The sequence below is a fragment of the Pyrus communis genome, chromosome 11 (assembly GCF_963583255.1).
Source record: "Pyrus communis chromosome 11, drPyrComm1.1, whole genome shotgun sequence".
NCBI classification, from domain to species: Eukaryota; Viridiplantae; Streptophyta; class Magnoliopsida; order Rosales; family Rosaceae; genus Pyrus; species Pyrus communis.
The window spans coordinates 23,069,857-23,085,495 of record NC_084813.1 but is presented as its reverse complement, the minus strand read 5'-3'; the positions used below and the strand labels follow the sequence as shown (position 1 = coordinate 23,085,495).

The window sequence follows — 15,639 nt, the reverse complement described above, 5'->3', positions numbered from 1 at the left end:
AGAGAGAGAGAGAGGTGGTAGCAGGCTAGCAGCAGGGTTTAAGACAAAAGCGAGGGAAGGAAACTAGGGTTTAGTAACTGAAAATAACAAGAGCCGTTCGCAACGCACCGTTGTGGTTAAGAGAGAAAATTATTTTTCCAATATTTAGTGGATTTTTGAACCAATAATAATTTAGTTCTTTAAAATATATGATAGAAGAAGACAAATAATATATTAGCTAGAGCAATGTTTTGTTCCTGCACCAAGCTCGAATCTTCTCTCGTTGTTTAAATTAATTTAAAGTACAATGTGAGTAAATATTTAAAGCTTAAAATACATCAATGTTCTAAATGAAATCAGAATTATCCGAATATCGGAAATAGAAATAAATTTGACTATGGATTTGAGCTATAGCACATGGTTTAAAAAAACTGTACGATTTTCCCAATCTATATAAAGTAGGTTTACCGAATGATATCTAGGTTCGACTACAATAGCGCCTATTATTCAATAGTATAAGTTTTACGCAAGATCTAACTGTTACAAAAATTTATTGTTCTATTAGATTCATATATGCAAGATCTAACTATTAATTTTTTGGATCACTCAATCATATGCACCACAAAACAAACATTGCAATTTTTCTTTCATATTATGTTAGAAGTGTGAAGAAAAAATAAGATTGCAAGTATCTATAAGTCTGTTGATATTTTACTGAGTGAAAGATGCAAACCAATATTTTTTGTATTTTTCAATAGAAGTGATATCAGTTAAGGGAACTTTGAACACAAGACTTGTATACTAAACTATTTAATCGTAATTATTTTTTGTCTCTAATATTCATAATATTTCTTGGTTTGCTGTTCAATCTCTTATTCAGATTCATATTATATAAACAAATATGATAAATGTTAAGTGCTGGAACTACAACTACAACAATAAAAATAAGTACAACAACAACAACGAAGCCTCATCTCATTAAGTGGGGTCGGCTGTATGAACTATATAACATCATTACACTCGGTTTTGCGCTAAATCTTTCATTAGCTTACAACTATAAAAAAAGGAGTGTTCAAAGAAAAACTTAGTATTGCTAAGAAGAAGAAGGGGCCTTTTAGCAGGGAGTAAGTCCTATAATGCTGCCACAGAGGACCAGAGGTGGGATTCTCTCAGCAACGACCGTTCCGAGCAAACCCTACGATTAGTTTTGCAATGGAGGCGGGATTATCAACGTGAGGGAGATGACCGCTATCCGGTATTAGACGCATGATTGCAGACGGAAGCTCACAACGCAGCCTCTGTATTTTGATTACAACAAGAAGAAGACTCATTAAGGCATGCATATATGTTGACATCTTAGCATGTGCAACCGGCAATGTCAGTGGTCGCACAATACATTTCGCCTCAAGTTTTCCAAAACGCTTCAAACAGGCCTATCAAGCATTTGCAACGATTTTGAAGTAGGATTTGCAATCTCTCGTGCGCTTTTTAAGATTAAGAGAATAAATTAAGTCCTCCGTCTTAAAATGATTGCGAAACATGCTTGGTTTAAGTACGACAGGAAAAGTTAAGTAGCAGGTAGAGCTCAAAACTCACCAATATTTGTTTGTAGCTGATAATATTGTCTTGCTCGCTGCAAATCACTAGTACTTTCTGCTTCACCTGTAAAATAAAATTTCATAATACAAGCTTACTATTGCCTACCCGACTTGCGGAATTCTGCATACCACTTATATATCGTACCCATTAAGATGGCGAGAGTTTACCTGTTTTATTTGGGAAACGACATTATAGCCTCCGCTAGTCATAAAACTGACTGTTGCATCTTTCCACCAAGGCAGCAAACAGTGTAAACGTCCGACCTAAATATGGCACGATCTCTGTTAGCTTTCCATTACACATACTTCAAAAATCCAAGATAAAAATTTTGACAATATACTAGATGCCTGTTTCAGTTGGAACTTGAGTATATTAACAGAAGGATTATCTTACATTAGTCCAATCAAAGGTTGTAGCTAATGAAATGTTGTTGAAGGCCAGCATACTTGCGTAGAAGCGTAGAGGGGTGCTCTTCAATAAAGAAACCTGGTGAATAAAAAGATCAGAACATTAGGCAAGCAAGCTAAGAGAATTCACATAGGGTTGAAATACCCCTGTTATGGGACACCAACCCCAGCGTAGGCCACAACTTTAGGTAACTTTGCCATGTCTCCGGTGCCTTCTGCGTAGACGCTTGCATTGATTAAAACCAGCTTTTCAACCTGAAAATAGAAAACAAGAATTAAATTTATCAAATGCACACTAAATAATTTCTAAAACAACGCATCTGGAGCTAAGGAGCTCAATATGATAGACGCTCACAGCTACTGGATGGTGGTATGCAAAGTCAATTGCAACAGATCCACCGAGGCTTGGTCCAACTAATACCATCGGTCTTCTAATGTAGGACTTCCAAAACTATAATTCGAATGTGAAATCCAGTTATATCTCCAAACTCAAACAATAAGATTAGATTCGAATTTTCTCAACAGATGATGAAAAATGTATACCATTTTCGACTTAAAGTAATTAACATAACAAAATATCAAAACCATTGCAGATAGACCGAAACAATATTCACTTGAGCAACAAAAGAATAAAGAAAAGAAAATCACATTGCATATATACCTGATAGAGGTGATGCCGCTTGGATGCTGCGCTGCATGGTGGACACCCTTCTAGTATAGATAACAGATAAAAAATGATTAAACCGATGAACATTAAGCACTTGTTGCAATAAAGAGACTGGAAGTATATAATCATATCCATCCAGTAAAAAAAAACAATGAGGAAAAGGCAGGTAAACGAACCTAAATCAGAGAAGCCCCACCCAAGGACATCAACGGCCCAAGCCTCCAAATTGGCCTCTTCAAGCAAGGGGTACGCGCACCTCCATTCTAAACAAGAACTAAAAGATACAAACATGATGAAACATGTTCAGCACGAAATCACCTTGTAACGGGTCAATCGGCAATTTGCAAGCATTACAAACCTGTCAAAGCAATGGAGGAGAACCACCGGATTGATCTCACATTGTTTTAGAGGCCTTACACAACTACTCATGATACAACTTTCCGACGATGCAATCTGCAATCGCAACCGGCTTGCCCCATTAGTTACACTATGTTAGCAGGGGTAATAACCCTACATTAAAGAGAGATATGAGAAATTATTCAGAGTCAATGATTAACTTCAAAGTGGATGAGAAAATTGAGAATATCAGTTCATCACATGCTACGTGCCATGTGCCACATACAGTTTCAATGAATATGTCAACTCAACTACATACTATTCCTAGCAAAGGTTATCTTTCTAACTTTTCCCTATTTATAACACGTTATCAGCACAACTATCTAACCTTAACTAGTTCTCATTTCCCTTCATTGAAGAGAAAAAAAAATGCTTCATCCAAGGATTTTCCTATTCTTCTTCTTCCTCTGCCTCATCTGCATGATGTGCCCTCGCGAAGAACGGCTAGCATTATGCCTGCTTGTCGTTCTCAATTTGACATTTACTTATATCTTTGATTTCTTGTTTGGTGTAGTTCCTGATTACTAACCTAGTGATTATTTATGTTAATTTTACTGCAATCAAAGACGGTGTGGTACAATTGCCTATATTGAGCTGCAGATTTAATTTTATTGCAATTTTATGTGGTGCGGTATAATCGTCCACCCTACTCTGCATATTTAAATTTTCCTAATGTTTGAGTAGTGTGGAATAATTGTTCATCCTATGCTTACTTCAACGAGAATGGTGTAGTACAATTGCCCTCCTCAATAATCATGTAAATCTCGAGCCTGAAGTTTCGAGCGCTTATCATTTTGGCCGGAAGATCAAAAATGAAAAATTTGTAAGAACCAAAAGTTCTAACATTATATTCCTCTAGGAATACATATTATTGCAAGTTCTTACACATCCTATTTTTCTTTTAGAAAATAAAAGAAAATGGCAAACTTGGTAAAACTTAATTTTGTTGCCCTGGATATTATTGGAAAGAACTACCGTACCTAGGTAGTGGACACTAAGATCCATTTGGAGGTAGGGAATCTTAGAGAAACCATTAGGGAGGAAAACAATGCATCCTCTCAAGATTGGGCGATGACCATGATTTTTATCCGTCGACATCTTGATGAAGGACTAAAGAGCAAGTACCTAACGGTTGAAGATCCATTAGCTGTCTGGAAGGCATTGAGAAACAGATACAATCTTCAGAAAATGGTGATTCTTCCAATGGCTCGTTATGAGTGGACTCACCTAAGGATCCATGATTTCAAATCAGTGGCTGAGTACAATTTTACGATGTTCAGAATTAGCTCCCAGATAAAGCTCTGTGGGGAAACCATCACTGAGGAAGATATGCTGGAAAAGACTTTCAGAACCTTTCATGCCTCAAACATGCTCATGAAGCAGCAGTATAGAGAGCAAGGCTTCACTGAATACAACCAGCTGATATCTATGCTCCTGGTAGCTGAACAAAACAATGAGCTCCTAATGAAAAATAATCAGTCTCAACCTACTGGATCTGCACCATTCCCAGAAGTGAATGCTGCTTTCATCGAGATGAACGCCACATCCTCTGGTGGCAATAATCATAAAAGAGGACGTGGCCACAAACGAGGCTGGTGGAACGGGAAATGTAAGAATCATGATGTCCAGTTTCACATTCAGGTTCCAAGGCATAATTTAGGCCCAAGCTTCAAAAATGTAAATCGTCACAAAGGCAAAGCTTATATGAACAATGTTCCAAGAAACTCTGAAGGAGCCTATCATAGGTGTGGTGGCAATAGGCACTGGGCTCGTACTTGTCGTACCTCGAAACATCTGATGGATCTATATCAAGCATCCCTCAAGGAGAAGAGTGTCGAGGCCAATTTCCTCGACCATGCTAGACCAATGGATATACCTGATCCAGTGTTCGACTTATCAGGGCAGTTGAACACAATCCACTTAGATGTCTTGGACTTCATTATGGAAAGAGGGAATGAAGTGTATTGGTCCGATTGAATCATTTATGTTTGATGTACTTTTATTATTCTAAACTTGGAGTTTAAAACTCGTATTTCAATTCAATAAAAGTGGCATTTGAATTTTCTTTTATTATGAATAAATTGTTTTTAACCGTGATCCCTTTTACTCAGAAAGCATGGATAAAAACTATGGTTATTCTCAAAACAAGAGAAATAGCAGAGATATTTGTCTTGTAGACAGCGCAACCACGCATACAATACTTTGAGATTGAAAGTATTTCTCAAGCTTGATGCTTACAAAAGTAAGGGTAACAACAATATCAGACCAATCAGATGTAATTGAAGACTCAGGAAAAACCCAGATATGTTACCAAATGGAACAATATTGTTCATACAGAATGCGTTATATGCTACTCGATCTGCTCAAAATTTGTTGAGTTTTAAAGACATACGTTTAAATGGATACCACATTGAAACGAAAAGTGCAAAAAAATGTGAGTATCTATGCATTACCTCCAATGATACCCAGAAGTGTATATTGGAGAAGTTGCGTGGTTTGTCGAGTGAATTGTATTATACATACATAAAGACAATTGAATCACATATTGTCATGAACCAGAAGTTCATTTATTCAAAGGTATACATGCTTTGACATGACCGTCTAGGTCATCCAAAATCCACCATGATGCGTAGGATCATTACCAACTCGAATGGACATCGATTATTAAGCAGACACATTGCTAACTCAAATGATAATCCTTGCAAGGCTTGTTATCAAGGGAAGTTGGTGATTAGACCATCACAACTAAAGGTTGATGTTGAATCCCCATTATTTTTGCAAAGAATTCAAGGGGATATTTGTGGGCATATTTAACCATCTTGTGGACCATTTCGATATTTTATGGTTTTGGTTGATGCATTTACCCAATGGTCACATGTTTGTCTCTTGTTTACTTGAAATGTAGCTTTTGCGAGACTTCTTGCTCATATAATTAAGTTGCGAGCACAATTCCCAAATCACACCATTAAGTTAATCCGACTTGATAACGCTGATGAATTTACGTTTCAAACCTTTGATGATTACTGCATGACATTGGGCATTGATGTTGAACACCATATTCCTCATATCCATACCCAAAATGGTATAGCAAAAGCATTTATCAAACGGATTCAATTAATAGCTTGTACTCTGCTCATGAAAACAAAATTGCAAGTTTATGCATGGGGACATGCCATCTTACTTGCTGCATCATTGGTTCGATTGAGACCTATAGCCAACCACCAATACTCCTTAGTACAACTCGTGTTTGGGCATCAACCAAACATTTCACATTTACGAGTTTTTGGTTGTGTTGTTTATGTGCCTATTGCACCACCACAATGCACTAAAATGGGACCTCAGCGCAGACTAGGAATTTATATGAGTTTTGATTCACCATCTATCATTAGATATTTGGAACCCTTAACAAGTGATATGTTTACAGCTCGTTTTGCTGATTGTCACTTTGATGAGACAGTCTTTCCGTCATTAGGAAGAGAAAAGACCATTCCAAAAGAACGGCATGAGCTGACATGGGTTGTACCCACCTTGTCTCATTTTGATCCACGTAACACTCAATGTGAAAATGAAGTGAAAAGGATCGTTCATCTTCAAAGTATTACTAATCAAATGTCAGATGGATTTAATGATGCTATGAAAGTGACAAAATCACATATACCAGCTGAAAATGCACTGCTAGAATTGATGTCCCCATTGGACAAAATAAAGTGGCAATGAATGATTCATCTGGTGCATGCCTGAAGCGTGGTAGACCCTCAGGTTCAAAAGATTTAGCCTCTTGAAAGAGAAAGACGAGGGCACTGCTGAATCCGAATGAAATCATTCAGGAAGAGAAAATGAATAATAAATCCACAATTCATGATTCTATACTTTCAGAAAAAGAAAATTTCCTTGATGAGACACATGTCCCTGAAGAGATAGAGGTACATGAAAGCAAGGAAATCTCTATAAATTATACATGTACTAATGAATTGTGGGATCGTAATGAAATAATCATCGACAATATGTTCGCATTCACAGTAGCCACTGAAATCATATTAAGTGATGATATTGAGCCTGTTCTGTTGATGAATGCAAACAGAGACAAGATAGGCCTAAGTAGATGCAATTCAGGTAGAATTAAATTCCTTAGGAATGCGAAGTGTTTTTGGACCAGTAGTCCAAACTTCGCTTGATGTAAATCTCGTGGGTTACAAATGGGTATTCACAAGAAAGCGCAATCAGAAAAACGAGATTGCAAGATATAAAGCACGACTCATTGCACAAGGTTTTTCACAAAGACCTGGAATTGATTATGAGGAGACATACTTTCCTGTAATGGACGCAATTACATTTTGTTACTTAATAAGTTTAGTAGTTTCAGAAAAAATTGACATGCGACTTATGGATGTCATCTATATGGAGGATTAGATACTGACATATACATAAAGCTTCCAGAAGAACTTAAGTTGCCTAAAACAATTAACAAACCACAAGGTATGCTCTCAATTAAATGAAGACGATCATTGTATTTGTATGATTGTTATTACGGGAGTTGCTCTATAAATAGAGCATTCGGTGTGTTATCAAAATGCACAATGCGAAAGAAAGAACCAAAGAAATAATATCAGTATCTCTCCCTCCCTCTCTTTATCTGTCATCCTTTGTGTTATAGATACTAAAGTTAAAGTGTGATATTTTGCATCCGCTTTGAACCTGTTCCTAGCAAATGTTATCTTTTTAACTTTTGCCTATTTATAACAGTACATTTAGCTTGATTATTTTGTACTCACAAACCATAGTTTTATGCAAAGAATATTCCCACCATATGAAATGAATTTTTTGACCTTGTATCGATCATTCCAAAGTTGAGGGAGTTCACTGTTCACCATCCCACAAAAGGCAAAAAGTACTTATTCCTTTCGTTGAATCATGTCAAATAATCAAGTAAAAACAAAAATGCACTTATTCAACGACTTCCCAGTTTTTGCTGCAAGCTCAAGCATTCCCAGCTTTTGAGTCGGACGTTCTCGAAGAAGATGATGAAAATGGTAAGAACAGAGAATCCCTTTAATCGGTAGAAAATTGATTTCCGCACATTCATTTTCTTCTTAAAACTACTTAAGAAGTACACAAAAAGAAAAATAATAATAGCATGCAAAAATTAGACCTGTCATTCATGTCGTGTTTCTCGTGTTCGTGTCATACCTAATAGCTTAACAGGTCGTATCGTGTAATACCCGTTAAAGTAAATGGGTAATACGAACCGACCTGAAATCAACCCGTTAATATTATCAGGTAATATGACCCGATCCTTATCCCGTTAAGAAAAATATATTTTAAATCAATAAAAATGAAAATGAAAATAAAAAACATAATTTGACCAAAAAAAAAAATGTAAAACATAATACTAAATTAGTATATACATACTAAATTTCAGAGTTGTATATACATACTAAATTTTAGAGTTGATCCCTTCATGAAAGTTGTAACGCTTTTCATTACTAGTGATTACATTTTTCACACTTCTACAATAATTATTATTAATTTTGCACTCAAATAAAAAACACTGTTCATGAGATTTGGAGGTTTTAAAAATCTAGACGACCATGTAACCATCGTCTCAGCGTTAAGGATGCAATTATAAACGTTATTATGTTTTCACATCTTTCAAACTTATACATTAATGATTATGAATTTTGTTTTTTTGAACTCCCTTAAAAATACTATTCATGAGAGTTTGTATGGTTTTAAAAATTCAAACGATCATATACCCATCCTCAAAGCCTAAAGGATGCGACTACAAGCATTTGCATATTTTTTTTCATATTTTTCGCATATGTAAATTAATAATTATAATTTTTTTTTAATGTGTTTGGTATTTTTAAATTACTTGATATTTTTATATTTAATGTGTTTTATGATTTTCAATCTCAATCTGTGCCTATAATACCTATAAAAATAAATAAATAAAACTTAAATTTTAAAATTTATATAGAATAATAATTAATAAACAATATACCTATTTATTATGTCTATTGTATTTTATAGTAAGTTTTTTTAGTAGTTTAAAAAATTAAAATCATCAAAATAATTTTTTTTCTTATCGTGTCGAAACAGGTTAACCACATGTTATTCTTGTGTAAACCTATTAAGGACCCGTTATTAACGGGTTATTATCGTGTAATCCGATAATGACCCGATTAGTTATCGTGTTGATCTGAAATCTGTTATTTTCGTGTCCACGTCATGTTAACAGGTCGTGTAAGAAATTGCCAGGTCTATCGGAAATCATCTTCAAAATAAGCCCAAGTACTTCATGAAAAAATGTACATCATAATTAGTGGCACTAAGCATACATGTGTTATAACTTATATGTGAATTAGACCAGTTTACGAGCTCATCAAACTCCCTTTAGCTCTAAATTAGTAAAGTAGAATAGTTTAAACTATCATTTTCGTAAGGAAACGAAATTAGTTAGATTAACAAAAATGAGAACGAGATTAGTGGGTTACCGACACAGGGAGCCTCTCCATCCTCTGAGCCAACTTTCTGGCATATGGGTCCTTAATTTTCTCAACCTCCTTTGGAAGAAACGATGGGAACCCATTATTTGTGCCTGCACCCCTCACATTGATCACCACACTCCTAAAGCTTCCATCTTTCTTTGCCATTAACGTACCCACCACCGCTTCCGGCGGTGGTGACGTTGGCGCACAGCACCACATTAGCGGCATCATTCTGATTATTCCGTTGATCTGGCAGCAGCAGAACGCCGTGCGGTTTGTGCAGCTGGTCTTTGCTTTCCACTGGAAGTGAAAAACTAGAGAGAGAGTGTGTGCTGCCAAATGGAAAAACAAAACAAAACAGAAAGGAGAGGGGATTTCTACTTGGTTTGCTTAGGACGTGACAGCACAGTAACGTGCTCAGAAATTTGTCAACTTCTTCAGAAATTTGTCAACTTTTACGGCCGTAGTTAACTTACATGAAACACATTAAAAGTTAAGTTGTTGAGATTTCATGTGAGTAAAAGTTTGAGGGACATGCTTTGTTATGGGCTCATATAGTATTGGGTCATTTTTTATATTGTTAAGTTTTATATTGAACTCCAATTTCGTCATGGTATCAGAGTAGGTTGTTCCTCGTATGATGCTTATGCGTCATCTAGTTGTCAACGTGTAGGCTTGAAAATCGGCTACGCGTGCGGGGGCGTGTTGAGATTTGATGATGTGAGGAAAAGTTTATCCCATCTCAGTGAGGGACATGTCTTGCTATGGGCTCATATGATCTTCAGTTACTCCTCATATTGTCAATTGCTTTTATATTGGAAATCCAATTTCATCACACGTCTCATCCTAATTTACGCACTTGATGGTTATGTAACCTTGGACCTCTAATTTCATCACACATCTCATCTTGATTTACACACTTGATGGTGAACTCGTCTAAATTGTTACGTGCAAACCTCCTAGACAACTGGATGATAAGAGTGAATTTAGGTAGACAAGGGGTGTCACGTATCAAATTTTGAGATGGGCTAAGTCTTCATACTATATAAGCTATTTTTCTCTCAAAAAAGGGATGGTATATACCCCGTATTTCCTAAGCATGGGTTTGTCTTTGTTCTTGTGTGCGAGAGCAGCAACTCGTATAAGGCAACTAACTCAATCGCATGAGATTAACATGGATTAGATGAAACTAAATATAGAGAATCTTGCTATATTGGAAGGGGTGTCGGACGAGAAATTTTTCCAAGTCACTGGTATTCAAACGGATACTTTACGTTGAGAAAAGTTCAAGTTCTGACTTGTGCATGGGCAGTGATCATAGAAGGGTTGATCAGAGGACTTGACATCTTCTTCAATGGTGTAAAGAGGGGGAGTTCCATGGGAAGAGGAAAATTCAGAAAAAGAGAAAGAATAGAAGAAGATTGAAGGGATTATCCCGAACCCGTCTTCGCCGCTGTCGCACAAATCATTTATGATGATTGGGTCTAGGTGGATTGTGGTGTGCCATAAAATAAGTGGAGGGGTACGAAAAAAATATATTTTTGTCACTGTAACGAAGTTGAATCTTGTACATACTTGATATGTTAGGCCATTTCCAACCAACCCGACCAAAGGATCATAGGGCTAAAAATAGCTCGGAATGACACGAAAATCGTCTCCAACCGAAGGCTAGGCCAAAGAGCTTGCGGACCCCACCGGGCCAAAATCCCCAAGTCAGGCCAACATGCTGGCCATTTCCAGCCACTCCTCCAGCCCAGTCCTCTAGCAGCAAAATGTCAAGCTTGACTTTGTGGCAGGTGCAACAATACCACGCTTTCTTTGTTATTGTGGCAAGTGACAATCAAAATATGTCAGAAAATTTTATTTTAATATGGTAGTTTAATTTAATTAACCATATTAATTCAATTAAAATAATAAATTATTGAGGGGGTTATATTTGGTCTATGTTTCTTTGGCCTCTCGATTGGAGATGGTATAAAATATGGTTTGCCATTATTTATTAAAATATAATTTCTTACAGTGTTATAAGGCTAAACATGACCCTTTGACCCTCATTCAGTTAGAGCTAACCTAAATTCTAGTTTAGTTTTAGTTTAGCTTGAAATGCAAATTTTGAGCTACTACTGATATTTCCAGTTGCATTGGCATAAAAGTCGCATTGGTGTTGATGGTTGAAAATTGGCTGCCGACGCTGGTGGAACAACTATTGGTCTGTTCTTGCACATGGAATCCGTGGAGCAAGTCTAGCTCAACACTTGCTAATGGAACAAAATATTTACGACTACCTTTTTCTATCGTTTTCCTCCTGTACCCTTCCAAGACGCAGTGCGCAAAAACAACAATATTATAGGGAGTCGCTTGTCGACTACCTAACGCACTCTTCTTCCTCTTTTATCCGGACTTAGGACCAGCGGTATAAGATAAATTTATACAGGGTAAGTTAAGACACAGTACACAACTAACCTTGTATTTTTTCACATAAACATTCACTTTTTTCGGTTATTTAGCTATTGGTTTTTGCCGTGCGAGAAAAGTGAATGTATTTTTTCACATAAACATTCACTTTTTCGGTTATTTAGCTGTTGGTTTTTGCCGTGCAAGAAAAGTGAATGTTCATGTAAAAATTTCTTTTGAGATTTAGCTTTTCCCCGACCAAGCTCACAGGTCACCAATATAACCATTTGATACAACGGTCCAATCCCTCTCACATGATGAGCACAACTGGTCTCACTCGGGTTCTACTACCCGGTCATGTGTTAGATACAGGTAGTGTTAGTGTACACAAGAACTTCTCCACGGAAAGAGACAAATAAAGGAAGGACTAGATCAAGTAGTTGGAAAATAAATGAAGTTGAAGAAGTGAAGAAAACAGAAAACGGTAGATTTTACTAGGTCATGCCGCAATGGTGCAAAATACTCGTTCAATGTCACTTGTATTTGTAATTTGAACGGGGTTCTTGGGAGGCATGACTCAGCCCTTAGGGCTGCTTCTCAGCCACAAAAATCAGACATAGTAGCTCTCCATTTATATCTCCAACCACCACTAGGGACCAACAATTACATTACAGGACATTGATGGCATTTCCTAACAAAAGCGTACTTTTCCAGGGACATACAGGTAATAAAAGTTAGCAGTCCGGTCCTTGAGTCCTTGTCAAATGTGAACTGGAGAATTCTGTTAGCCTGGACTGGACCAGAAAAAATGAAATGCAATGTACTTTGGGACTCCATTTTGACAAGTCTTGCTGAACAATCTTACTGCGACTTCGACATCGACTTCGAGAGGAAAACGCGGACTTCGAGAGGAAAACGCGGATGCAGCCGGGAATATATCCACGTATCTATCTTTTGCTCGTCATGTGACTTCCTTTATTTTGTTTGTGAGTGAATCGCTTGCTCATGTGACGAGTGAGACAGAGACAATTGTGTATATCTCTGGTTGCATACAAAGGAGCTCCCCAACTTCAAATACATTGGCCTTTCAAGCCTTTCTGAAGAATTTTTTGTGCAACCAGTGATTTACCGTATGTTTGTCTCAAGCGTCACGTGACCTTATGATGAATCACCAGTTACAAGAGATGAAACTTTGACTTGGTATGGACTACTGGGGCCAAATCTACTCACATGGTATCATAGTCTTGAGTTTGCAGCAACGGCTGAAGCAGAGGACTTTATGACAGAATCACCACCCAATTTTGACAAACTTGAAGAGAAACAGATTCAGCAAAAGCACATAAAGTCGCATACGAAAATCTGCTTCGCTCAATCTTATATCAGTTAGGACATCCAATGCAGAGGTCAGAAAAGTAAACCGAATTCAGCACATTACAAACGATACACACGCGAAAACTTACTTCATTCAGTCTTATATCAGTTAGAACTTAGGATGTCCAATGCAGGGGTCAGAAAAGCAAACCGAATTCATCACATTACAAACGTTATACACACGAAAACTACCGCGGGAAAGAATCCCATTTCAATTTTCATGGGGGAATCCTGGCCTGTTGTAACAATCAAAATATATATCAGCATGAAATGAAAAGCCTTCCTCTGCTTTAAATCATAACATGACAATAGTCACAATACCACTTATTATGCTGCCACCTCCTGCTGGAATTTTGTAATGATTTAGGGGATCCCTCGAAGAGATCCAAGAGGTAATTCTGCAAGTCGTCCGCACTGTACTTGATGAGCTTGCCACTTATGTCGTTTGAATGTCTTCCCACGAATGTCCTATAAGCTTGGATTACATTCAGTGATGCTGAGATTTGCGCATCTTCTCGAAGCTGAGGATCCGGAATGAACCATGTTGTTTGGCTCTTGTAGATCTCTTCGAACACAAGATGAAAGCTGCGGAGCCTTTCCTTGAGGGTTTTTGAGATGGAATTTGAACCGGGATTCTGAATGCCCACCTCTTTGAGCAAATTAAGGATGGAACTCCAACTAATACTTGCTGTTGAACTTTCCCGTTGCACTTCCTAAGCCAGCCGTCTCCGAAAATGGGCCTCAGTTCATCCCCCTTAACCTTCTGAGCCATGTACCGTAGATTGTTCATCAAAAATACGTGTTTCAAGGAAGGATCCTTACATAACCTTGACTTTTCGTCAAGGTTGCCTTCCAGAGTTGAAGTAAGTGATCGGAAGTGGCGAACCATTGGGAAAATTCTGCCTGGATCTTTGTATAACCTGGACTTTTCGTCAGGTTGCCTTCCGCTGTTCCAATCCCGTCATTTATTACTACCATTCTCTCAGTGCACTTTTATCCATTCTCTCAGCATTGCTTTCTATTTCACGTTGCTTGCAATTGCATAACATACAGCATTTTATCAGAAAACTTATGCACACAATTCACACAACAAATTGCAAATTGAATCCGAAAAATTGGAGATACACACTGCGGAAACGTTCTTGCCAAGAAGGAACTTTTCAAGCGACATCCGAACCAGCTCATTCTTGATAAGGAAATCGAAAGCCTCCGATTCCCAATCAGGGTTTCCTGATCACAATCACCAATCAAAGCTTCGGAACACCAAAAAGTAAAATCCTTTTTTTAGAGAATCAACGGCGGAGGGGAAAACACGTGTAAGCACATGAGAGGCTACCTGATGTAATGAGGTTGTTGACGACGGTGGAGAGGGCGAAGCGGGTGAGACTGGCGGGGATGGATATGGAGGTTTCTGGAACTTTGTAGGGCTGGCCGAGGTCCGTTTTGAAGCGGAGGAGGACCAACAGCGACGGCTCTTCGGAATTTCCGTCGGCGTCCATGGCTTTGCTTCTGGCGGAAGAGATTGTAGAGAGAGAAAGAGGAGGAGGTGGAGAGAGAGAGAGAGAGAGAGAGAGAGAGAGGGGTGGTAGCAGGCTAGCAGCTGGGTTTAAGACAAAAGCGAGGGAAGGAAACTAGGGTTTAGTAACTGAAAGTAACAAGAGCCGTTCGCAACGCACCGTTTTGGTTAAGAGAGAAAATTATTTTTCCAATATTTAGTCGATTTTTGAACCAATAATTATTTAGTTCTTTAAAATATGCACCATGCTCGAATCTTCTCTTGTTGTTTAAATTAATTTAAAGTATAATGCGAGCAAACATTTAAAGCTTAAAACACACTAATGTTCTAAATGAAACCTGAATTATTCGGAAGTAGAAATAAATTTGACTATGAATTTGAGCCATAGCACATGATTTAAAAAAACCGTATGATTTTCCCGATCTATATAAAGTAGGTTTACCGAATGATATCTAGGTTTGGCTACAATAGCGTGTATTATTCAATAGTATAAGTTTTATGCAAGATCTAACTGTTACAAAAATTTATTGTTCTATTAGATTCATATATGCAAGATCTAACTATTAATTTTTTGGATCACTCAATCATATGCACCACAGAACAAACATTGTAATTTTTCTTTCATATTATGTTAGAAGTGTGAAGGAAAAATAAGATTGCAAGTATCTATAAGTCTGTTGATATTTTACTGAGTGAAAGATGCAAACCAATATTTTTTGTATTTTTCAATAGAAGTGATATTAGTTAAGGGAAATTCGAATACAAGACTTGTATACTGAACTATTTAATATTAATTTTTTTTTGTCTCTAATATTCATAACA

General features: G+C 37.3%; 1 protein-coding gene across 1 annotated transcript; it reads right to left on the bottom strand.

Moving 5' to 3' along the window:
• Positions 1–1,148: 1,148 nt before the first annotated feature.
• LOC137749186 (alpha/beta hydrolase domain-containing protein VTE7-like) lies at positions 1,149–9,767 on the bottom strand. Its single transcript, XM_068489303.1, has 10 exons — positions 9,543–9,767; positions 3,011–3,105; positions 2,829–2,926; positions 2,647–2,696; positions 2,341–2,436; positions 2,151–2,240; positions 1,972–2,064; positions 1,746–1,841; positions 1,576–1,641; positions 1,149–1,277 (listed from the first exon to the last, which is right to left on the bottom strand). The coding sequence occupies exons 1-10, from the start codon at positions 9,765–9,767 to the stop codon at positions 1,149–1,151; spliced, it is 1,038 nt and encodes a 345-aa protein (XP_068345404.1).
• Positions 9,768–15,639: the final 5,872 nt, after the last annotated feature.